General features: G+C 42.9%; 1 protein-coding gene across 1 annotated transcript in view; it reads right to left on the bottom strand.

Moving 5' to 3' along the window:
* Ptprt (protein tyrosine phosphatase receptor type T) overlaps nucleotides 1–25,254 on the bottom strand; it is a 679,440-nt gene that overhangs the window by 138,293 nt on the left and 515,893 nt on the right. The window contains exon 13 of the mRNA XM_090352716.1: nucleotides 6,395–6,530. Within this exon, the coding sequence (XP_090208842.1) occupies nucleotides 6,395–6,530 (136 nt within the window). The remainder of the gene's footprint in view (nucleotides 1–6,394; nucleotides 6,531–25,254) is intronic.

Genomic DNA, 25,254 nt, shown 5'->3' on the forward strand with positions numbered 1-25,254 from the left:
CCATCTTTTCACAATTAAGTTGGCAAAACTTCTTGAAGTATTATATATACTGTCTCTTTTAAGTATCAGGGATAGAAATCCTGAGTCAGTCTACCTGTCTGGTGGGAGAGTGAGGCAAAAGTTTGAAAAGCAGATGATAATAATTGTTCTCACTGGGGCCAGGAGTTTGGCCGAATGGAGACCCAGGCTTGATTCCTTGATACTACATACATAGAAAAACCAGAAGTGATGTTGTAGCTCAAGGACAGTGCTCGGGCCCTGAGTGCAGTCCCCAGGACTGGCAATCAATCAATCAATCAATCAATCAATAAATGCTCCCATTTACCCACTGAGTTATGTCTTATGTGTCAGAGACTATTCTAAGCAAACTATGTCAGCTATATTATTTAATACTGATAATATCCCCAAGAGACATTATGTGCATTTTGTGCATATGAGGACTGAGGCTCAGAGAGGTTAAGTAACTTGCCCATATATGCATAGCTGCTAAGAGGCCTGGTAGGTACAGAATGCAGACAGTCTTACTTAAAATGCCTATGTTAATAATCACTATTCTTATTTAGTCTTCTGGAATAATAAAGTAATGATTAGGAACACAAAGAAGCTGTGTAACCATATAACTGGGTGGGGCAGGTAGAAATGGGGAGGGAAAGCAAGTAAGGTGGGTGAGAATTTTTGATGCTTGATTCATAAAGCCAAAGAGAAGCCAAACGTGGAAATGGGTAGGTATTTTCAGGCAGATGGAAGAACTGCTCATTGACTAGGTAGGCAATTAACAAAGTGGGCGAATCTAGATGTAGGAAATAATACACAGCAAAGAATTTAAGGAGCTTGCGTTCAGTCCACTAGGTCATAGGGCATCTCAAAGAAGACCCAGGGGCCTAGTACTCATTTGAAATTCATGATTTGGGTTGGAGAATGGAGAGAAAGATAGAGGGGCTGGCAGTCAAATTGTTACATCAACAGCCAGGGCAGGAAATTGTGTGTGTGTGTGTGTGTGTGTGTGTGTGTGTGTGTGTTTTGTGTGTGTGTTTGTGTGTGCGTGTTTGAGCATGGATGCACGCATGTGCATGTACAAGCATATGACTGTATCTGATTTTAATGAACATGAACATTAATAACCGGAGGACGTCCAGGATGTGTGGTTTTGATTTTAGAATGAGTTGAGTAAAGGATGACTCATTCCATTTAGGCTGTGAACCCACTAAACAAACCACACACTCTCCTCTCTGACTTTCTCCTCACACTCCAGTTGAAACTTCGGTTTTATATTCCATCAAGGAAAAACCATCTTCATAATCATAACTAGATGGTTATAAAGAGTACAGACCATCATCAGTGTCTAAGGTGGAGAGCCAACTCTGTTACTCATCAGCCATGTGATTTCAAGAAATTTTCTGGAACTGTATTCATTCTGTTTTCTGATCTGTTGCATACTATAATCTAGTCATGTGTGCTGCATCATTTCACTCATCTGAGAGTTATCACCTGTGATTCTTTTCACTGTTTCTATTCTTTTCCTTTGGTTAGACAATGTCTTTCCAGAAAACTCAAGGCATGGGAAGTCTTTCACATTTTGTCTTGCATCTTTACTACTCACTCTTCTACCTCAGAACTTCATACATCATCCAAGCTGAAGGTTGGTATTTGGGTCTGCATTCTGCATGCTGTTACTTTGTACACAACACAGAGTATTAATCCTGGTTCCATCTGGGCTATTCCGTCCAAATGTTTTTAGGAAATACCCTGTATGTGCCAGACATGTGTGGGATAAAGATGAATCAGAATAGACAGATGATGGTCCAGTGGCAGAGGTAAGATGTGAATACAAATGACAAGGGTTAGACAGAACACACTTGGATCTCCACAGAGGATCCAGATGGCAGAGGAAGTTTGTCTAGACCGGAGGTAAGGAGAGATTTACTAGAGAATAAAATTTTCAAACTGGACTTTCAAATAGGTTTTATCTTGTCACACAGAACTGAGAAATGTAAGAATTAATAAAGAGGAAATGCCATAAACACAGTGATAGAAATGGAGTTACATTAGGAGATCTTCCAGAATCACTGTGAACAAGAAGACATTATAGCTTGAGAGTTTCCTAATCACTGGCTTCTTCTTTCCTTACCCCAATTGTTTCAGGGGAAGGAGAAGCTGTTAGAGGATTTCAGGGAACAGGGTAGAGTATGAGTTTTGCTTTTGAAATACTACTCTCACTGGAGTGCAGGGAGCTAATCAAGTATATTGGAGCTTTAGTGATAGGTTGGCAGGGCTAGAGGTGAGGAGAAGTATCAGAGGGGCTGGGGAGGAGACTCATGCAATAGTTCTATAGAAGTCTGCTTTATATGAGAGATAGTAGAGAGAGAAAAAGGAAAAAAGGGAGGGAGAAAGGGAAAAGGGAAAGATACAGGGAAAGAAGGAAGAAGGAAGGAAGGAGAGAAGAAAAGGAGAGAAAGATGGAAGATAAGAGAGAAGGAAGTATGATGAAGAAAATGTAAAGATGCAAGCTTAGAAGAGTTTAACATGATGAAATGCCATTTGTTTGTCAATGGATGGGATATTTGGCTTGAGAAAATACTCCATTTTATTTGATTTGGAATAGTTTGAGAACTAGGTAAAGATATTGACTTTAACTATAAAATGCTTGTGGGATTTCCAGGGCAGACAATACAGAATAACAGAATTTCAGTGACCTTTAGTGAGAGAAGAATATAGTTGAAGACTTGTCCCCATAGGCCAGTTCTTTGTTCAGACCTGCAAAACCACCAGGTAGTATGAACTATAAACAAGTGTCCCAGGGGCCAGAGGCCTCTGTCACTGGTTGCTTGTAAGAAACCCTTGCTAAGAAGGTAATTTTTTAAAATCCTACTTGGAAGGATGTAGGGGTCAAATTTAGAGAGAAATAGAAACTTTATAGATGAAGAGGACTATCAGGACTTTTAATTCAAAGATACACACCCAAAGACAGGCTATCGACAAAATTGGGAAAAATAATCCTAGAGAAGAAAAGTGGTACCTGAAACCAAGCCCAGTCAGTGATCTGTCATGTTGTTTCTCCAAAGTTAATAGCAATCAACAGGATTGTAGAAATCAGGACACTATTTTTCTTATTCCCAGTCCATAAGCAAGGTATCTTCCACCCATTAGATCAGGAAGAGACACTAAATGTTCAATGCCAATCCCAGAGAATCAATATAGACTCAGACAGGCCATAAGTCTTTCAGAAGGAATTCTCATATTCTACACTCTATCCTAACACACTTTCCAGAAAGTTGCTCTTTGGAAAGTCGGGATGGGCTGAAAGCTCATCTGGATTGAAGGAACTGATCAGGAGAGGAGTGAATGAGATAGGGGGGAGCTGCAACCATTCTGGGACTTGACTTCAGCACATCTTCCTAAGAGTTGCTTTGTTCTCATTTTAATACAGTGAAATGGAGGAGTTCATGAGGGATTTGGAGAAATCTTGGGGTGAAGATTTGCCAACCTGGCTCTGGTACTTCCCCACACCAGGCCATGCTGCCTGAAGCTTTGGCGGTTTGATATGATGGCACTGAGTTATGTGAAAACCGAGGGCATGGAAATGCCATTGCATAGCCCAGGAACAAACATTGAACTGTGGAACTTCTCATATGAAAGTGGCTAAGCACTTTCGACCACCAACATAGATTGGTGAAGGCCCCTAAGACTTGAATTTTCTACCTTACTATTTATTGATGATACCCAGTGCCACATGACATCAAGCAACATAAATATCCATGGCCCTGTAGAACTGTGGCTATCCATTTCTTTGAAGGAGGCTATGAATTACTTTAGGGAGAGGAGAAAAAGGGTAAAATAATCTCAGGATTGGAGGAATGAATCAATGGGGGTCTCTCTGTGTCAGTCTTACCCTCATGCTCATCAATACTAATGTCATTGCCTCTTCTTCCTTCTCGCTTTTCCTCCCTTCCCCTCCTCTCTTTTCTTGCCCTTTTCTGGCCTCCTCTTTCCTCTTTTTCTTCCCCTTCTCACTTCTTCCTCTTCCCCTAACCCCTTCTATTTCTTTTCTCTTTTTTTACACTTTCTTTCTCTTCCTAAATCTATCTGTAAATTGATCCTATCGACTGACCAGAAAATGCGGCATTTTTCCAAAGGGTTCAGCATATGCCAACACCAGTCATCATCCACATTCCCATGTACTCTTGCCACAATGTCAGAATTTTGCTCTTTGGAAAGAAATGGTAGTCACGTGACACTTGTTGATTGGGCCAGTGAGCAGTGATGAAGAGATATTTAAAGGAGGCTGAAACCACACAAAAGATTCACTTTCTACTTGCTCCTACCCCCAACAAAAAGCCCTTTCCTTATTCCCAGAAAGTCACACATTTCAGAAATAACTGTGGAGAAGGAAGTCAAATTTCTTCACAAGCTCACAGATGATGGTGACGTGGGTTAAGCCAGGTTTTAGAAAGAGCAAAATTGGAAGAGCATATCTGACTTACAAATCAGTGGCAAAGAATGGGAAAATTTCAGGTCTATCAAGAGATATTCAATTCGGTTAAATTGGTCACTTTTTCCCAGGTAGACAATACCAGACTTACCTCTGCCTCGCATTACATCAGTGAGACATCTCTAAGAAACCTGTCAATCATCCTGTATGTGCAGTGTGCTTGCTACCTCCAAGAAATCACAGTATATCCTCTAATTCATAACAGCAGCTGATGCTGTTTTGTCAATGGTAATATGAGACTGCAGTGCTGTCTTTAGCTCTTTGAGGGCTCCTCACTCCCAGTGTTCACAGAATATATTGTCGCTCACTCTAGTTTCCCCAACAAAAAAAGTCAGTAGCTAGATGAGAATGTTAGCTCAAGTCATTCTTCTGTCAGTTTGAGGAAAGAACCATGATGGGGACAAACGGGGAGTGGGTAGTGGGTAAAAAAAAAGAAAAAAAAAGAGTCAAGATGGATTTGGACAAAGGATATGAAGAAAGGCTGAAGTCCTGGCAACAACACATCTTAGTCAGGCTGTCAGGCTCACACCCATAATGCTAGCTACTCAGGAGGCTGAGATCTGAGAATTGTGGTTCAAAGCCAGCACAGGTAGATAAATCTAAGAGATTCTTATCTCCAATTAAGCAGCAAAAATCCAGAAGCAGACGTGTGGTTCAAGTGAGAGAACCAAAAAAAAAAAAATCCAAAACTATGGGATAGCATCCAGACCCTAAGGGAGAGAGCACAGGGAGGAGGAGAGAGGACAAAGAAAGAGGAGGAGGAATAGCGGAGAGAGCCAGGAAGACACAGAGAGAGGATATTCTGGTACCTATATGCCTTTGGTGGTAATCTCCAGGATTTTTTTGAGTCTCTGATAGCTGGAACTGAAGAATCTTAAAATATCTTCTGCATTCATATTAAGGTTTTACTGGACTCTTTAGGTAACCAAATCCAGAGATTCAGGATGAGGTATTAGTTTGGTTATTAATGTAAATGGCTGTTACACTAGGGGTGGCACATGTTATGATTTATATTATTATAATGCACATCAATGATGTACTGATAACTGATGCTTTGAAGACTGGAAAGTGGGAAGGTGGAGACCAAGACTTGGACTTTGGTGATGAATTGTGAAGCCATGGAGATGGAAACAGGTGTGGCATGCAGTGACAAGGCAGGGGCTACTCATTATTTAGAGGAATAACCAGTGAGTCCTAAGGAGTGCACCCCTAGCTGACCTTCCCTTCCCTCTGCAGTTGTCTTGTGTTATCCTTAATCCTTGGGAATTCCTCTTAAGCAGAAATGCATCGCTTGGGAATGCAGGACTTATTTCATTCACAACACACACATAATAGGTTACTTGACTAAATGTGCCCAGGAAAAGTATCCTGATGAGAGATGACAAGCAGAAACAAGCCAGCAGGGAAGGTTTTGCAGGACATGGAGTAGGAAGAGCTCAGGGTAGAAGCATTCCTGAGACTCTCACCCAACTGGCCACTTTGAAGATAGGTCAAGAGCTGCTACTTGACCAATGAACATGAAGGTGTGGATACAGGTTGAAGTGTTCCTTTCTTGCAACTGTAGTTCTAGGCTCATCTGCATTCTAGGGCCTCCCTAGCTGTCTCAATGGCAATCACAACCATGCCAAGAAGACTCACTTTAGAATAAACAGAATCTCATGGCACATCAAGCCATAGAAGCAACTGGTCCTATAAGAATCTATTCTCTCTGGCTCACTAGCCCTGCAAGCGGTACCCCTCCTTCTAATAACATAAAAGAGATAGACTGGAGCAGTTTAGGACCTCAACCATCCTACCAGAAGATTCCCTAATGGACAGTGACCCATGGAATGATGGCCTGGCCACACAGGAGTGCTGGGATCACCTGGGGTCAGCAGAGTCTCCAGGGAGGTGTGAGAGACTCACCTCCTTTTAATGGTAAGCATCACTCCCAGGAGAATGATGATGAACATGAGGAGGCCAGCGATCACGCCGGCCATCTTCACCGTGTTGTCCACCTGCTTCTCTGGCTCCACGGTGTTGGAATTCTGGGTGGAGGCGCCTTGGAGGAGGAAAAGGAAGGAGGAAGATGTTGAAACAGCTTGCACAGGTGACTGGACAATATTCACAATGACAACCCCACGGCAATCAGTGAGCTAAGTAGGTGCCAGGCACCATACTAGGAGCTTCCTAGACGTATTAATCCCCTTTGAGAATGCATCCTCAGGGAGTCTGGGATTCTTATGTAATCCACTCAAAGAAGGAACTGACATGCAGAGAAATTAAGTCAGCTTTTCCCAAGGATTGATAGCTGCTGAGTAAGAGTACCCAGTCCCTCTAGTGGAATCAAGCAGAATTTTCTGCCTTCTACTTTGTCCCTCAGAGCTACCATCTAGTTCATGGGTCTGTAGAATTATTTATGATCAATAAAATGACAGGCAAATGATTTTAAAAATGGTGCATTGAAGCAACACAATTCAAACCACAGGGATTATTAAACTGATAACATTTTTGTTTGTTTGTTTGTTTCTTATTAAGCAATGAACTTTAGGATGCAAAGTTAGTGCCTTAAAGGACTTGGCTTTGGCTTCAGAAAACATATATCAACTTTACATTGGACATTCTCATGAAGCTCTGTGCTCTACGAAAGGTGGATTTGTTAATTCTGTCCCTGGTAGAAGAAAGGAGGGCTCTGGCTATGTATATGCTTAGTCCTGTGCTAGGTGATTCTTGGACCTAGTTTGGTTAGCTCATACAACAGTCTCAGAGGTAGGTACTGATTTTCCCACTTCACAGATGAGAAAATCAAGGGACTTGCTTGAAAACACATGGTAAAGCTAGAGCCAGGCTGGCACAGGTTTGCTGGCTCCATATTTAGGCATCAATAGTCAGAAATCCCAAATTCAGCTTTCAAGACTTCTAGATCCTCTAATTCCCACTTACCTAAAATGACCACATTGCTTATGCCATAGCAAAGTAAATAACTAAAAAAACCAAGGCCCAGCCTCTAAGCTAAGTTCCTGTTTCAGAGTGTGGAGAGTGGTCCAGGGGCCATACCAGCCTCCTATGTCCATTTTCTCTGGCTGTCTTTATAGTCCCACTGGCGCTTCATTTGTATAAGAAAGATTAAAGTCCAACACATCTGTTCCCTAACCCTATCCCTACTTTTCTGCCACATCAGTACCCATTCATCCTTTATTAGCCAAAGCACTTTCTCTGGCCCCTAGGAGAGTTCCTTTCTCTTCTCTAAATTCAGATAAAACTTTGTAATACTTTGCACATGCCTCAAAGTTCTCTCTTGCCAGAATGTACTGATGTTATTAGTTATTTGTTTCCACATCTGTCTTCCCCACTGGTCTGTAAGATCCTCGGGGGCAGGATTATGCTCTGTTTATCCTTGTTTGCCCGTGTTAGCATGGAGCCTAACTCGTAATACAGGCTCTCTAAATGTCTGTGGTTTGCTCAGTGTTTAGCTTAAAGGGATGAGGGTGCTGCCTGCACAGACATTTGTCCTCATGGAGCCAAATCAAATTTTCTCTTTGTTTTAGTGATACATTCACAGAACTCAGTGGAGTCACGAGTGTAAGAGATGCTGATACCCATAAGCTTTATTTTTGATTCACCAAATGCACCGAGGTTTAAGAATAGCCCTCCAGCACCTCTTCCTTTTTGCTCAAGAGCAAGTGCAGAGTATATTCTCTCTCAGGGAACTATCCCTATATTGTGTAACTTGAACTAGTTGGATTTATCCAAACTGAAGAATGAAGATGGGGTCTTCAAGAATGAGGGGTAGCATCCCCTTAGTGGCTTTGATGTAGTGCTTAGCACAGGAATTCTGCCTCCTTCTCACAATAACTGTGTAACAGACAAATACGGAATAATATAATTTGCTTTCTTTTGTCACTCACTCATGAATTGTTTTTCTCATGTGCAATGTGCTAACTTATGCTGTCTATAAGGCCAGAAAGCTTCCTCCTGGTAGCAGTTGTGGGCATCAGTGTTTATGTACTCCTTTCACCAGCCCAAGGCAAGACCAGCTCATCAAATTCCAGGGTTAGCTGAGAAGGCTTCACTCAGCCCATCTACAGCTCGGAGAATTCCTAAAGTGAATAGACTGAGCCAGCCTCCTCTTTAGCAGGGGAAGGCTGACATTCTAGAGTGGGGAGTTAGCTCCAAGTAGAATGGAGGTAGCTCTCCCATTTCCCAGATTCAAGGTAGGATTTCCAAAATGTGTATAGTGTGCCCTGGATGAAGAACCTTAAATCACAATTCCTCAGTTTCAGCACAGTCTACTTTGGATTTGAATGGAGAGTTTTCTCTACAGCAGTGACTCATGGACATAGTTAAACTTTACTTAGTGTGGCTACTCCTATGCTAGAGGTTTGAAGGGTAAAGGCAGGCAGCCTCTGGAGAGACTCTTCTTACCCTAGAAACACTGGTCTACACAGTATCCCATCAGGAGATGGTTACCAGCACCCACAACAGGATGGGCATCTGATGAGAGTGGTGAATAGAATGGACATAGTTTCTCTTCTCCAAGAGTCTATTATTATTGAGAATAAGGGGTGACAATGAATGCAAGAATCAGTAAGAAGAAACTTCCAGCTCTGATCAAGGCTTGTACAAAGCTGTTCATGGCCTTGACAAGGTACAACACAAAGAAGTGAGTCACTTCTGGAGGAAGCAGCCAGCCCAGGGAATGTCAAGGCTGCAAGCACGAGAAGGAAGTGTGGGAGGAAGCAGCAGAGCAAACTGCTTAGGTTATGGCTGTGTGAGAGGACAAGTTTCAGAAATGAAAGGCATTTAGTAAAACGGAGATAAGAAGGCAAGAAGAGCAGGCTGAGAGGAGCTGGTAAGGGCAGCAGGGACCATTTCACACAGGACATTACAGGTCATGATGAGGGGGTTGTTCTGATACCCAAGAAGCAGGGAGAGAGGGGAGAGAAGGGGGTGAGTCATTTATGAGCCTCATGGAGGTAATGATGTAACCAGATCTGTTTTTCCAACAGCTTATTACAGCATCAGTAGGGCTGGGAAAGATGAGTTTTGAGAACATTGTAGGCATTCAGGTAGCTGAGACTCAAGGGATAGCAGTGGAGATTCAGAGATGTCAGGCAATGTCAGTGAAACCCAGATAGAAAAACCATGTTGATCTATTGCAAATCTCTGCTAGTAGAGCCCAAGGTTTCTACTGATTATGACGAATGAGGGAAAACATTGAGCCTAAGTTCCTTTGAGTCTGGCTTACTTCACTTAATATGATTTTTTCTAAGTCTTTCAATTTCCTAACAAATGGGGTGATGTCATTCTTTCTGACAGCAGCATAGAATTCCATTGTGTTCAAATACCACAACTTGTTGATCCACTCATCAACTAAGGGACATCTAGGTTGGTTCCATATCTTTGCTATGGTGAATAGTGCTGCAGTGAACATTGTTGTGCTAGTAGGTTTAGTATGTCCTTGTTTCTGGATGGTTGGGTAAATGCCAAGTAGTGGAATTGCTGGGTCATAGGGGAGTTCTATGTTTAGCCTTTTGAGGCACTGCCACACTGCTTTCCATAGTGGTTGAACGAGTTTGCACTCTCACCAACAGTGTAGTAGTGATCCCTCCTGGCCACATCCCCTCCAGCATCTGTTGTCATTCGTTTTCCTGATCCTGGCCATTCTAGCTGGAGTGAGGTGGAATCTTAGAGTTGTTTTGATTTGCATTTCTTTTATGACCAGAGATGTTGAGCATTTCTTCATGTGTGTATAGGCCATTTTTGTTTCTTCTTCAGAGAAGACTTTCTTTAAGTCTTTGGCCCATTTTTTAATGGGATGGTTGTTACTTTGGAGGTTAGTTTTGGAGTGATTCAATTTTTTGAGTTGTTGATATATTTTTAGATATGAGGCCTTTGTCCGTTGTTTGGTTGGTGAAGACCTTCTCCCACTCTGTAGGCTTCCTGATTAGTTTACTAGCTATGTCCTTTGCCATACAAAAGCTCTGCAGTTTAAGGACATATAATGTGAAGCTAATTGAAAGGACCTCCAGGATACTAAAACAAAAGCCATATAATGAATGATTGTTGTCCTTAATGTACTATGTTGTCTCTCATCTCCTTTGCTGTCCCTTGGTTATCTCATATTGGTATAGTATCTCACTTTGTTATCTGATATATTGAATTTATTTGTATTTGGATATTTGAAATTTGATAGGGAAGGGGGGAAAACCAAGACGGGTGGGGGGGGAGGGAAACGGGTACCAAGACATGTGAAAGGGTATCAATGTATGTGAATTAATGCACATTCTATCTGGCAAATATCATGTAACCCTTTTACTAATTACAATAAAAAAAAAACCATGTTGAAGATGCTGGCGGGGATGTGGCCAGGAGGGATCCCTACTACATTGTTGGTGGGCGTGCAAACTTGTTCAACCACTCGGGAAAGCAGTATGGCGATACCTCAAAAGACTAAACACAGAGCTCCCCTATGACCCAGCAATTCCACTACTTGGCATTTACCCAAATGTCTAGAAACAAGGACATACTAAAGCCACTAGCACTAGTTCATTGCCGCACTAGTTACTATAGCAAAGATATGGAACCAACCCAGATGCCCCTCAGTAGATGACTGGAACAAGAAGATGTGGTACTTATACACAATGGAATTCTATGCTGCCATCAGAAAGAATGGCATCGCCCCATTTGTAAGAAAATGGAAAGATTTGGAAAGAAATCATATTAAGTGAAGTAAGCCAGACCCAAAAGAACATAAGCTCAGTGATTTCCCTCATTTGTCATAATTAGTACACATCTAGGCCTCTCCTAGCAGAGGATTACAATAGTTCAAAACCTAGGTACCTAAGGTCATATAGGATGAGACTAAGTGAAATGAACTCTAAGATATGTTAACAAGAGCTTTATCTTGTGTGATTGTTGTTCTTAATGTACTATGCTATTTCTCTTCTCTTTTTTTTTTCCCTTATGATGAATCTCATGCTGTTACTGCATCTACCTTTGTTATGTGGTATATTGAATGTACATTTATTAGTTTATTTGAAATAGGAAAGGGAAGGAGGGAAAACAAGATTATTTGGGAGGGTAGGGGAAGAGAAACAGGAACAAAAACACGAGAAGGGGTGTCAATGTGTAAGAAGTAATGTACCTACTACTTGATGAATGTAACTGTAGCCCCTCTATACATTATCCCAACAACTAAAACGAAAAGAAAGAAAGACCATGTTGGTGGATGGGGTCTGAGGAATGAAGGAGAGAAGACCGAAGAGGGTGGCTACAAGTCACTGGTTTTCATGATGGGGTTGATGCTGCTTAGTGGGGGGGGAGGGTAATGGGTACCAAGACATGTGAAAGGGTATCAATGTATGTGAATTAATGCACCTTCTATCTGGCAAATATCATGTAACCCTTTTACTAATTACAATAAAAAAGAGAGAAAAAGAAAAAAAATGGAGAAAGAGTAATTTTAGAGTAAACTATGTAGGTGTTTAGGGCCATTTGAGCTCGAGAGAACTCCAAAACAGTAGGGAGTTAAATATGCAGGTCAAGAGTTCTGAAAAGCAGTCTGAGCTGGAGGTGAAATGTGAGTCATGCCCAGCAATGGGATTTGAAGTCTAGAAGTCAATCAAGTCATTTGAGGGAAATAATAATTCTAAATAAAAAAGCAGATCTAGAAGAGAGGCACGCAAGTCTTCAGTCTTCAGTGAATGGCAGAGGAAGATTATCCTCCATAGCCAATTGAAGGAGCATCCAGAGATGTAGGAAGAAAACTTGGGACTAGTGTAGCATCCTACTATGCTGTTCCTAGGGTGGAATCAAACTCCATGCCCACAGGAGAGTAGAGATCTTTGATATGAAGCAGAAAATCCCAAACAGATGCATCTTTAGCAGTGACTATGACCCAATGATGAAACATATCTGCAGCTCACAGAAATGTCTGGGCATTCAGTGACACCATATGAACAGCCAGAGTCCAGTGGTTTAGAAATGCAGTGAATTCAACCAACAGACATCAGAGCTGAGAGCACAGACTCTATGTAGTAGTGTTGTTAGGTAACTGATCCAACTACAGATACAAGATCTTGAGCATGCTCTAGTGTACATGAAATTTAATGCTTAGGGTTTTTTTTTTAAGGTACTCTTTAATGAAACTTGTTCTAACCTCTAGGAATTTGCACCTCTGTTCACCACCATTGGCCGGTGTTGAAAGGTGCAGCAGACAGACGAAATGGCTCTGAGACAAATGGTCAGATAAAATCTACATATGGCTTCTAAATCTGAAAGGAAGAAGAAAGAAGTCAGGCCAGGCCAGGCCTACTCCTGTCTCAGCATCAGAGGTGCATCCTCAGGGCTCGCATTGAAGAGTTCAGTGGAGCAGAGAGCTGTGATGGAAGTTATCAGGAAGAACCCTGGGGTTGGCTACTGATCCGAGTCACATATAGAATTGTACTGGGTCTATATAGAAGTCTTTTTCTCTGAGTCAGTGGCCCAAACATCCAAGGAAGAATTTTCAGACATAGTACCAGAAGCTCTTTAGTGAGATGTCATGTGAATTACTTTTCCCATAATCCCAGCCTTTATCTGAAAAGTCAGGCTTACATCAATCTCGGTTCCCAAAAGACTCTGTCTCAGACTGATGACTTTCTATTTATAAAGCCAGTACTGAGTAATGGGAACAAAAGAACTGGGAGGAGGAGGAGGAAGAGGAGGAGGAGAAGGAAGAGGAAGAGGAAGAGGAGGTGGTGGTGGAGGTGGGAGAAGAGAGGCACACCTTCTCATAGACCTACCCTCTATAAGACCTGACCCAAGACAAACCCACATAAACTCAATTGGCAACAAGGCACCAGGTGATAATTTCTCCAGCTGGAGAAACATTAAAGCTCTCTTGGGGTCCCCTGTGTGATGTGGTCATCAAAAATAATCCTGTGAACTCAGCTAGCACCAAGCTGTCTCTAATGAGAAGCTAAGAGCCTCACCTTGTACCCCAGCAGCTGTGCCCTCTGAGCTCTGAGCACATCCAAAGGCTAAGCTAGTTTCCTCAAAGCAGCAGCAACATTTCCCTGACCTCTATGATTCTCAAAAACCAGGATTTTTTACCAATCCCACCTCTCCCAGTACTGGCCCTAAGTCTACATGTCACTTTCTGGATGCTATTTACTCTAAGGTGGCTTCCAGTTTAGAAGTGGCTACTAGTCTCTTTGATCTTACTTAGCTTCATGCATATAGCCTGGGTACCATGTTTTGTCTCTCCACTGCCTCCTCCCACATTGCCAATCAACCATGTCAGTTGATTTTCCCTAGAGAATCTTGAGACCCAGAAAGGGCAGTGCTAGTTCTCTCTACCCTGTATTCATTTAAGCTATTTTGGTGAGTCCTATCCCATGTGGACTCAAGCCCCTTGAAAGGATTTCCAGGGCAAAAAAACCCAAGAGACTTGTTATATAAAACGTGGTCCAAAGTCAACATGTCAGCATCACATGAGGCCTTATTAAAAATGTAGAATTTTAGGCCTCAGCCCCGATCTATGAAATCAGCATATTAACAAGGTTTTCTGTGTGTCACAGGTATACATGAAAGCCCAGAGAACATTGCCTTTGAGGGTACATCAATCAATCAGAAGCAGATTTGTCTGCCTAGAGAAAGGAGATTCAGACGAGAACTAATTCTTGCCTTCAAGTAACTAATGGGCCCTTGTAGAAGCTGGGGAGATCTGGAGAGGTCTACCAATGGGTAGAAGTGACGGGAAGTAAATTGTGGAAGAGCTGTCTCACAGAGGGTGAAGCTAGAATCTTTTGATGAGCCTCAGGATGTGGAAGCAGAGTGGAGATGGTCATGGGTCATATGGCCAGCTTTAGGAATATCCCTGCTCTTCCTGTTCTACCTGTTCTCACCTCCATACCTTCCTAGATGCTTAACCACACTCTCCACACCTTACCTTCATGGGATTGGAGCTTTGTCAGTTGACAAGGCCTCCTCATCTCAGCTCAGCATCTCTTTAACTTCTATAATGCTCATGTTCTTGGTGAAAGAAATCCTCTGCCAGGTAGTCTACCTCCTCCCTACCCTGACACTGCTCATGTAGTTCACAAAGGCAGAAAATGCTGGGGAACTAAGCATGCTCTGGGGTAAACAGGAATGACTTAGTAACTTTTCATGCCTTTTTTGGTACCTGAAATGTTATGGTTTGATAATGCTGGGCCTATGTAGTGTTTCAAAGCAGGGTGCTATAACACTGGCTACTCAGGAGGTTGAGAGCTAATCTAGCCTGGGACTCTTATCTCCAATTAACCAGCAAAAAGCTAGAAGGGGAGGTATGGCTCAAATGGTTGAGTAGCAACCTTGAACAAAAAAACCTAAGGGATAGTACCTTGGCCCTGAGTTCAAGTTTTAGTACCTTTTCTCCCCCTCCCCAAGGGAAAAAAGTAACAAGTTTCAAATAAAACATACTGAGCTAACATGCATATTTCATTACTCACTGGCTATGTGTCCTTGCCCAAATATGTTCATGTGATCTAGGCATCTCATTTGTAAAAGAGGAAAGAAATATTAAATTTAATTTCTAAGAATTAGATGTAATAAAGGGGGTATAAATGCTTAATAATTTACAAAGAACTGTCCTCACTTGGAGCATAATAAAAGCAGGACACGGAAATCCCAAGGTGAGTAGGGTTTAATATCTCTGCAAATGGTGGGTGGCCTAGGTTGCTTGGGTGCTAACTTCTTGCAACACACTACTTGAGTTCAGCCTCCAGATTGTTGTACTTGACTCCCTCATCTCAGCAAGGCTCACATCAGGCTTATCTCTGGGTGACTTAATGGCAGCCATAACATAATTTGGCACCAAGGGATTCATGATTCATTCTTAAAGGATCCACTTTGGCAACAGGCCCAATTTCAGAGCTTTGCTTCAGAGAATTTCCCCTGTAAAGATAGAGAGTAAAAACAGAACTCACAGATAAAAACAAAAAAGAAAGTAAAGAGAAAAAAAAATCTTCCATTAATTGCACTTGATAAAACCCAAGTAAATCCCAGGAGAGGGATAGTCCCTGTCCCTCGTCATTGCTGACAGTAAAGAAAGGAGGCTGGCACTGGGGGATACAGCTCTGAAAAGCTGCGCTCTTTAAAACCCATAGTGGCCTCTTCCTATCCAAGGGACCTATTATCCCCAGTGTAGTTTATGTGGAGCAAATCTTCCTGTGTTGGCAATTTACCCCCATCTATTTAATGACTTCTTTTGTTCAAGGGTTTCTTTGCCTTTAGTTTGGCTTTGCATATATCTGGCACCCGGGAGAGGAAACCTCTGAAATCCTGACTTTGAGCTACTACTTCTCTGCCAAGGAAAGCTTGAAGCTAAATGTAAGAGTTTTGCCAAGAGGAGACATTCAGGGGAAAGATGAGGTAACTGGGCAACTGGGCTATGTTCTGGTTCTCCTATAGCCAGGCATGTGTTCTGTATCACCTTGGTTTGGCTGGGAGTGAATCCTCAGAATGAAAGCCTTCTTTAAGGTGAAATTGAAGTCCAAGAGAGGAAAGAAGTCAGTAGGAAAGCATCTGGATGGATGCTGTAGATTAGATTCAAGCCTCTAGACTTTACAGATTGCATCCTAAAGCATTGAAAGTATTTGTAATTGTGATCATGAACTACTTTGGCAGTCTTTGAGGATGGAAATTGTAGTGAACAGGAGGGGAGCGAGGAGCCTGGGGAGAAACAAATGCTGTGGCTGATCTATTGAAATGGAGAAAAAATAGTGTATTTCAGATTATTTTACAGTAGTAAGCGTGATGTTGATACAGGAAAAATAAATATAGAGAGAGACTGGATGATTAAATCACGACCACCCTCCCCTCTTACTACTTAAAATAAGAAATCATCATTAAAAAACAACACAGGCTCCACATCAATCACCAGCCAAGCAGGAAGAGAGAACACTTAAAGGAGAGCAAATGTGCTAGAGAATTGGCATAAGAGGATCAGAAGATGCAGAAAATAGTGTCGAGACACCTAGAGAGTGGCCATATAAGGAAGTCTGGCCTAGAGAAATAAAAACGAGATGATGAGGATCAAAGGTCAGAGGTTAAGATCGCCCAGGAGGAGTCAGAGTTCCAGTAGATCTGTGGGAAGAACTGGATTCCTGGGGTAGACACCACCACTGTCTAAGAAGAGCTGATGCCAAGATGGACAATGCTTCTCCCTATTTTCTGCTCTATCACATCTAAGTCATTGTCCTCCATGGGCCAAACCTAGAAGTAAGCTGGCAGAGGGGATCCAGGAAATGTGGCCTGAAGGGATCACCTGCAAGGGCCAGCAGTGCAGAGCAAGAGTGCAGGTTGGATGTGAGACTTGGATGGGCTAAGAACCACATCAGCCTTCTAGAAATAAGGAATGTTGGGTTCACTTCTTTGCAACTTTTGAACCCTATCTGGACTTAGAAACCAGGGAGACTGCCAGTACTATGTTTGGATTTCAGCAGTTGGCACTATAATGAACAAAACTGTGACTGACTCTTTTTAAATTAAAGAATTTATTAACATTGATTTTTACATCATATTTCAAATGATGTGTTTAACAAACAAGTATTCAAGAAGGGGATCTCTATATACAATCTGTGATTGACTTTTCAGGATAGCTAGCCACCTCTGTTAGACATAGTTAAACAGGTCTACTTAGAAATAGACTAACATATAGTTAGGCAGGGCTTTAACTGAACTCCTTATCTATAATAATTCCTTTAGCCCTCACTTGCCACCCTATGGAGCAGTTCTCTCACTTTAAGCATTTCAGAGATGAGAGCGAAGGTCAAAGAGACTAAGCAAGAGCTGGACTATGGGCCCTGGGAGTTTGACACAGAATTTAATCTCTTTAAACTCTGTCATCTCGCTAATAAATCAGAGGAGACATTGCTCAAGCCCAAACTTGGTTGTCTTTCTTCAAAGATCTGGAAGAAAGAGGCAGATGGGTATTAAGAAAATCTGGAATCTTATCTTGAACAGCCAGATACAACCATCTTTGCATTTCTATCTGAGTTCCTGCTGAGTTTGCCACCTGCTGTGTAAGCTGCTCTATTTTATACCTGGCTTTTTTTAAAATTTAAGATTCTCCTCCTGCCCTCTAACTAGTGTAGCATATTCTAATATCTAACGGATTGATGAACATGTCATGTGAATCTTGTTATATGGGCAAAATTATACAGGCTCTGCTCAAATGATATTTAAACTTGACCTTTTAAACTTAAGTTCCTTCATCCCTTTCACTCCCTTTGTATATCAAACACCATCTCCAAGTCTTTAAATATATTGAGTTTAGCTTCATTATTAATCTCCAAGCTTTCTCTGTGAGACCTTTCTTGATATTTAGCAACCAAAGCATTTCCTTTAATTCCAAACGAGACAAGTTTTGCTTAAGCTTAGGTGAGTCTTTTTGGCTTTATTTCCAATACCCATTCTTTTAGCTTGCCGTCTACTTTTTTTTTCTTAATTGCTGACTAACTTCCTTCCATACTGCAGATCATTCTTGCCTCGCTGGTTCTGGTTGATAACAGAGTACTTCAAAAGGATTATTCCATCATTCTTTTAAGTGACATCACCAACAAGTTGCTCAAGTAATAAATAAATTGCCTCAATTCATCATGTGGCAGTAACTGCTTTTAGCCAAGATTTAGCATAGAGTCAATGTCAGTTAGCTAAAAAAGACGACAGAGATGACAATTGTGTGTGTGTGTGTGTGTGTGTGTGTGTGTGTGTGTGTGTGTGTGTTTTAAAGATACCTCTATCCTCGCTACTGAAAACCATTTAATAAAATATGGCGTTAAGTGTAAAGAAGATACATATTTTAATATATTGCATTCCTTCAATATTACCCATCCAAGCCCTAAAAGATTAGTATTAACTTCATCAGAGCCTATATAACTAAATGTGCTAAATATTGCTGACAGAGGTACCTCATTTTCAGCCCTAAATGGAGGTTAGCACCCTGTGAGATGGGAAGAGCTTTCACTGATTGTTTGAAAAGCATTTGGGCCACTCAAATAAATTGCTCCTCCAGTGGTGATTTTGCTTGGTCCCACACATCGCCTGAATGGTTCCAAGTGGCATGCATTTTGTACAAGGATGGTGTATATAAGTCAAATTCCATTCTAATTATGAGTGTCGCTATGAGCTGGTGCTACAAGATCCTTATGAAGACGTTCTGGATACAGGAAAATCCCTTATTCTAGGATCACTTGTTTATACATTTGGATTTAGCCCCCTAGACATCATTAAGGGAAGTCATACCCCCTGGCAGTTCTTGCCCCTTACAGGGTAAGACTGGGGAATCTCTATGCCTCCTCATGACCTCCACTGCTCTCTCGCAACCCAGAGAAGCTTATCTTACTTTAGGAGCTTTGCCAGGACCCTAAACGGATTGGGAATAGATGTAGTCTGCAAGCGGAATTAAGCTAGACTTTGGTACAGGTGTTCACAGAAACCAGGAAGAGGGTGTTTTTGTTTGTTTGTTTGTTTTGTACACTAGGTTGGGTATGAAGCCATATAGAATGTTACCAATCAGAGTATAGAAAAGTAGGAATCAAACTGAAAGCAGCAAAGTCAGTAGCTTGGATGTAGGATGCTCTGACAGACAGCCTTGCATCCGTGATAACGGTAGCGTGGACACCTAACAGACTTAGAAGCACAGTGAGCCAGAATACAGAACTACTGAGCCTGTGGATGCTAGGCAGCACTAATTTCTACAAAAGAACGATTTCAAGGGGATGTGGCCTCTTCCCTGTGGAATCTCTCACCTCCCTGAATTTCACTCACACTGTTCAATTTCCTATGGTGCTGAATTCCTTTACTGGCCTAGTCTAACTTCTTCATCTGAATAGCAATAGCATCTGCTGCTGGGCCTGACCTGGCCTGGCCTTGGTCAGACCAACCAGGCTTTGGCTATCACCTGCTCTCTGTGTCCCCAGATTGTATGTCCTGCAGATAGTCCGTGACTGGCTTTTGTTCTCTGCTCCTGGGAAGGCCTCTCTTGTCCCACAGTTACCTGGGGCTTGCTCTGAACTCCACAGGAAGAATTACAATCAGCTCTGTGTGACCACGTGCTCTCTCTACCAGCTGCCTGAGAAAGTCTAAAGGGACTACCGTTTTGCCGCAGGGCATCCTAACGAGTGTGTGTTCTCTCTTACATCTGCTCTTCAGACTAAATCCTTAATCCCTAGCTCGGGCTGTGGGTGCTCCTGTCAGTGGCAGCTAAGCGGCTTTGAGCCCCCTGGGCTCGAGGCTCAGTGCACAGATTTCTGCAAGCAGCAGCCAGTACTATTGGTGCTGTGCTAACTCTGCCTCTCCATCTTCCTCACCAGGGCAGGCCTTACAGGGAGCCAACAGGAAGGCAGGGGAATGGGGTAGATAAAGGGGAAAGAGAGCTGTTGTATTGTGTCAGGTAAGCCTGCTGTGTTTGCACAACCCTGAAGATAGAGGAATCAAGTATGTTTAGTTTTGCCTAAGCAGAGTTGTGAATCCCCTTTTGCTGAGTATGTCTCTGTACAAACACCCAACACGTGGGGCTTTGACTCTCCGTTTGCATGCTTCTCTTTTCCACGAAGAAATGGTCTCCAATGTGGCAGGTTTGTCTCTTCATTGCCAAGATTGCACGAATAGTACCATTGTCTTTTCATTACAAAGATGGCAGGATTGTCTCTTCAGTACCAAGATGGAAGGATCATCCCCTCAGTGCCTCTCATGTCCAGCACCTTGCTGTGTTCGCTCTCATCGTTATAATCCAGGCATCTCTTTAGTTAGGACATATCCAGGCCCATTTCTCTATGGCCTAAGATTAAACCTATGCTAATGGATATGGTCCATTAGGAACTCACTTGGCTTGTCCAGTTCTATGGCTATGGGCTAAATTTTTCCAATTCTTTTTTGTTTGTTTTTTGCCTAGTCTTGGGGATTTAACTCAGAGCCTGGGCACTGTCCCTGAGCCACTTTGTACTCAAGGCTAGTGCTCTACCACTTGAGCCACACTGCCCCTCTGGATTTTCCTGTGCATGTGGTACTAGGGATTTGAACCCAGGGCTTCATGCATGCAAGGAGAGCATTCTACCACTGATGTACCTTCCCAGCCATTTTTTCCAACTATTATAAAGACATAATGGGATTTGGGCTAACCATTGGGATTTTGTCTAAGTAATCACATCTGCCCCAAACTTCTTTCCTTCTTTTTTATCTTTCTTTTTCTTTCTGGAGGGTAGGATTGAACCCAGGGCCTCATACATGCTGAGCAAGTGCTCTGTCACTGGAGCCATGTACCTAATCTTTTCATTTTCATTTTGTTTGGGTGATAAGGTTCTTACGAAGTTTGCCCAGTCATCACCTCAAACGTGTCATCTTCTAGCCTTTGTGTCTCAAATAGCTGTGATTATAAGCATGTGCCACCATGTCCGTCCAGGTATGAGACAGTTATGACCTCAGTATATCTTTTGGGGAGGAGGTGGACACAATTCAACTCATAATATTAAGCTGGATGATAAGCCAAGTAGCCTGGGATGGGGATACCAACAAGGGAAAGATCTTAGCATTTCACTAGGTAAAGTGAACATAGTAACAAGGTCAGGGCCCAGGGCACAGCATGAAGAGAGTGATCAGACACTTCTTCTTGGACAGGAAATGAAAACAACGTAAGCCTTCGGGAAGGATATTACGTCCCAGCTTTCTGTCTGAAATACACTGCACGATACCCCAGGGGCAGAGGGTCCCCAAGGCTCATACTCAGAGACAGAATTCCATTCTTTTTTCTAAACAGCTTCAGACAAACAGATTCCTCAAGGGATGCCTGTGTCACCTGACCCAGACCAGGCAGGAAAGGATGAGGGGGAGGAAATTGCTGTCCAGCAGGGGCTGCTGAGTTCACATCACGTGTCTGCTAGCCAAAGTCAACTTACACACAAGCAAAGCATCATAGTGCCAGAAAGAAGAGGAGGTGCCAGGAAGGGAGTGAGAAATCTATAGCCAGGATTAGTGCAAGTATGCACAGGATCAGAGAGAAGGGCTGTAAACATGCAGCACAGAATTCAGATTAAGGCAACTAACCCCAGCTGGGGAATAAAAGCAGCAGTGAGAACAGCAGCGTTTGAGGAGCTTCCAGCCAAATCCACCATGAACACATTGCCTTTTTCCCTAGCCTTTGTCCCTTCGCATGCGAACACTGAAACATCGAATCCCTGTGTTCTGTATGACAAGTTCATCACCCCCTGCACAAAGGATGGGTGAAAAACACAGCTCTGTGATTGGCAGGAGATGATGAGGGTAGAAATGGGGGCCTGTATATGGGTAGCAGCCAACAGGCTCACTCTGCTACATTGTGAGTCTCTCCTCACGATTACTACCCCATCTCTGTCTCCTAGGCCAGCACCAGGGCAAGCCAGGACAGGCACTGAGCTGATCGAGGTCAATCCCCACAGATTTGCAAGGACTCCTATCCAAGTGCTTTGGGGAGTGTGTTTCCAGGAATCTTGGGCATGTGGGCTTCATAGCATTCAAGTACTGGCTTATAACTCAATGCTCAGTGCTCACGACCAACCTAACAAAATGGTAAAAGATGACCAAGGTGAACTGCTAGAGCCATCACAGCATAGGGGCAAAGGAGAGGAGCTGGGATGAGTATGCTCAAAGCTATCACCTTACCCCTGGGCGGGGGCATTGTCCCTGAGCTCTTCAGCTCAAGGCTGCTGCCCCACCCCTTGAGCCACAACGCCACTTTAGATTTTCTAGTGGTTAACTGGACTTTAGTGCCCAGGCTGGTTTTGAACCTCGATCCTCAGATCTCAGTCTCCTTCGTAGCTAGGATTACAGGCGTGAGCCACTGCGCCTGGCTTGATTTTTTCCAAAAATATAAAAAATGATATTCACAGATCAAGTTCTTTTTCTATTGACCAGTGCCACCATGCAGATTTTTAATAGGAAATGTGACACTTGGGGTTGCACTCTAATGGCATTGAGCTGGTCCCCACATCAGAGACATTGTTAACTGTCCTATAGTCAATATGCAGAACAGCCCTCTACAGGAAAGAATGTGGATGGTGCTATATGACATACACCATAGCATGAATTCCTTGAAAGAAAGGTCAATATATTCTATGCTGCTGTCAGAAAGAACGACATTTCCCCATTTGTAAGGAAATGGAAAGACTTAGAAAAAATCATATTAAGTGAAGTAAGCCAGACTCAAAGGAACATAGGCTCAATGGTTTCCCTCATTTGCCATAATCAGTAGAAACCTTGGACTCTTGTAGCAGAGATTTGCAATAGAACAAAACCTAGATACATAAGGCCATATAGTAGGATGCTGAATGAAAGGATCTCTAGGATATAGAAACAAAAGCCATAAAATGAGTGATTATTGTCCTTAATGTATTATGTTATCTCTCATCTCTTTTGCTGTCCCTTGGTTATCTCATATTGTTACAATATTTCACTTTGTTATCTGATATATTGGATATATGTGTATTTGGTTATTTTAAATTGGATAGGAAAGGGCGGGAAACAAGATAAGAGTGGGGGTTGGGGGGAGGGAAATGGGGACCAAGACATGAGAAAGGGTATCAATGTATGTGAAGTAATGCACCTTCCATCTGGCGAATGTAATGTAACCCTTCTATTAATTACAATAAAAAATATATGAAAAAAGAAAAGTCAATATATTCTGAAAGACCCAAACCATGAGCTGGAATGAGCTAGGCCAAAAAATAAATATTAACATGGTGATCACATTTAGTGTTTATGATTAACTATGGCTGCACTTGTTCCAGTCTTGCATCTACAGGACGAGGTCCAATAAAGAGAAACAACTTCTGTAGGGGCCAACTGACCACAATGCGGCAGTGCTGAGAGCAGAGAGCTGAAAGCAGTAGCCACTCACCCCCAAAACCAAGCCATGCCTGCATATGGCTTCTCGGGAGTCCAGGTCCACATGCACCTGCCATGGCAAAGCTCCCAAATATCCCCATCGCTCAGATCCAGGTACTTATTTACACTAGCCATTGATGCTACCAGGGGACAAACAACAACAACAAAAAAACAAACAACAAAAAAACCCCACCCTTTGAAAGGGACAGCCTGCTCTGAGAGAAACACTCACAGGCACCTCACCCATCGAATGAAGCTGAGAAACTAACTGGTGGAAATAAATGGAACACAATGAAATAAAACTGTCAGAGAAAGAACATTCATATGCCTAGGAAAGACCAGGTGAAGAACAAATGTGTCTGATATGGGATTGGCTCTGTTTAAAGAAAACATTATCTGACTGCTCATCTTGAATAGAGCCCAGAGAACAATGGCGGGCAGAAATGGAGCTGCTACAACGGTGCCCCAGGGAAGCACGGCTTCCTCATACATTAGGCTTGGGCTCAGAAGCCACAGCATTTTTCTCTTGATGTCTTTCTGCACGCTTTCCTGTGTCCACCTGTGATTCTCTGCTTCTCCTGGGGAAGGGTGAGGTTGATAATCTGTAGGGGAGTGGTACTAGGCATATTAGGTTTTTGCTCCATGTTGGGCACTCTCCAAAATGAACACATTTCAGCTTTAGGAAAGTGAGCATGGGGATGCACTTGTTTTTTTTTGTTTTTTTTTTTGATTGGTCTTGAGGATTGAACTCTGAGCCCAGCGTTATCCCTGAGCTCTTAGCTGAAGGCTACCAACCTACCCCTTGATCTACTGCACCACTTCCTGTTTCCTAGTGGTTAACTGGAGATAAGAGTCTCATGGATTTTAGTGCCCGGGCTGGCTTCGAACCGTGATCCTTAGATCTCAGACTCCTGAGTAGTTAGGATTACAGGCATGAGCTACCGTGCCTGGCTGCGATGCACTTTTCAACTTGAAATAAGGTTGTCACAACTGACTCAGCATCATGGAGTCAGGGCGTGGTGAGATGGCCTGCCTGAGCTGTGGGAAGTAGTACAGTGGACAGAGAGGCTGACAACAACCACCAAGGCTGGGACAAAACTAGGCCATGGTGGATGAGGACCACTGAGGCTTTCCTAGGTTTTCTTTCCTGGCCTGGTGCTCCTCTTCTCTGGTTGCCATTTAGATCTGGCTGAGAATGACTCATAAATGCATTCTTCCCTGCCCATGCACCATATAGCTGAGTGAGGTGAACCAGTCTCTAGAAGGTTAGGAAGATCCCCATGGAAGCCCATGGCCCTTGGATAACTGACACAGTGGCCAGTGCTGCAAGACAGCTCACGTTCCAGAGGTGCCCAGAGGTGCACCTGATACAAGGTTCCACTACCTCCCTAAGTTTTGCCCTTTGCCTTATCCCATCTCCCTCCCTTTCCTTCTTCTGAGAGCACACTTCAGTGAGGAATCTGTAGCAAGAATCTCCACCTCCATCAAACCTGTGCCCAGGGAATTTAGTCTAAGACATTCACTAAGGGGAAGACATCTGAATTTGGGTTGGGGAATGGAGTGTGGATATGCAGGATAGCCTCGACAATCATCTCATCACTCCTCCTCCCTCTCCCCCACCCCTGCTCCCCACCTGCGGCCTGCATTCTCTTCCTCACCATGAAAAAATGACCAGTTAGGAATTAGGAGAGAGAAGTCCCATTCTCTAGGCAAAGATATGAGGAGAAAGGATATTCAAAGGTGGGACATTTCCCCAAAACTTTGCATTGATCAGAAAGGGCCCCATAGCAAGGGGGTTCTAGCTTGGCAGCCTTTTCCCTCTGGGGTCTCCCAGTACTTATCCATCTCTGACTTGGCTTCCAATGCTTTGAAGAATGACACATGTTTATAAGAAATGAGCT

The sequence above is a fragment of the Megascapheus bottae genome, chromosome 18 (genome assembly GCF_031878675.1).
Source record: "Megascapheus bottae isolate mThoBot1 chromosome 18, mThoBot2.hap1, whole genome shotgun sequence".
Classification (NCBI taxonomy): domain Eukaryota; kingdom Metazoa; phylum Chordata; class Mammalia; order Rodentia; family Geomyidae; genus Megascapheus; species Megascapheus bottae.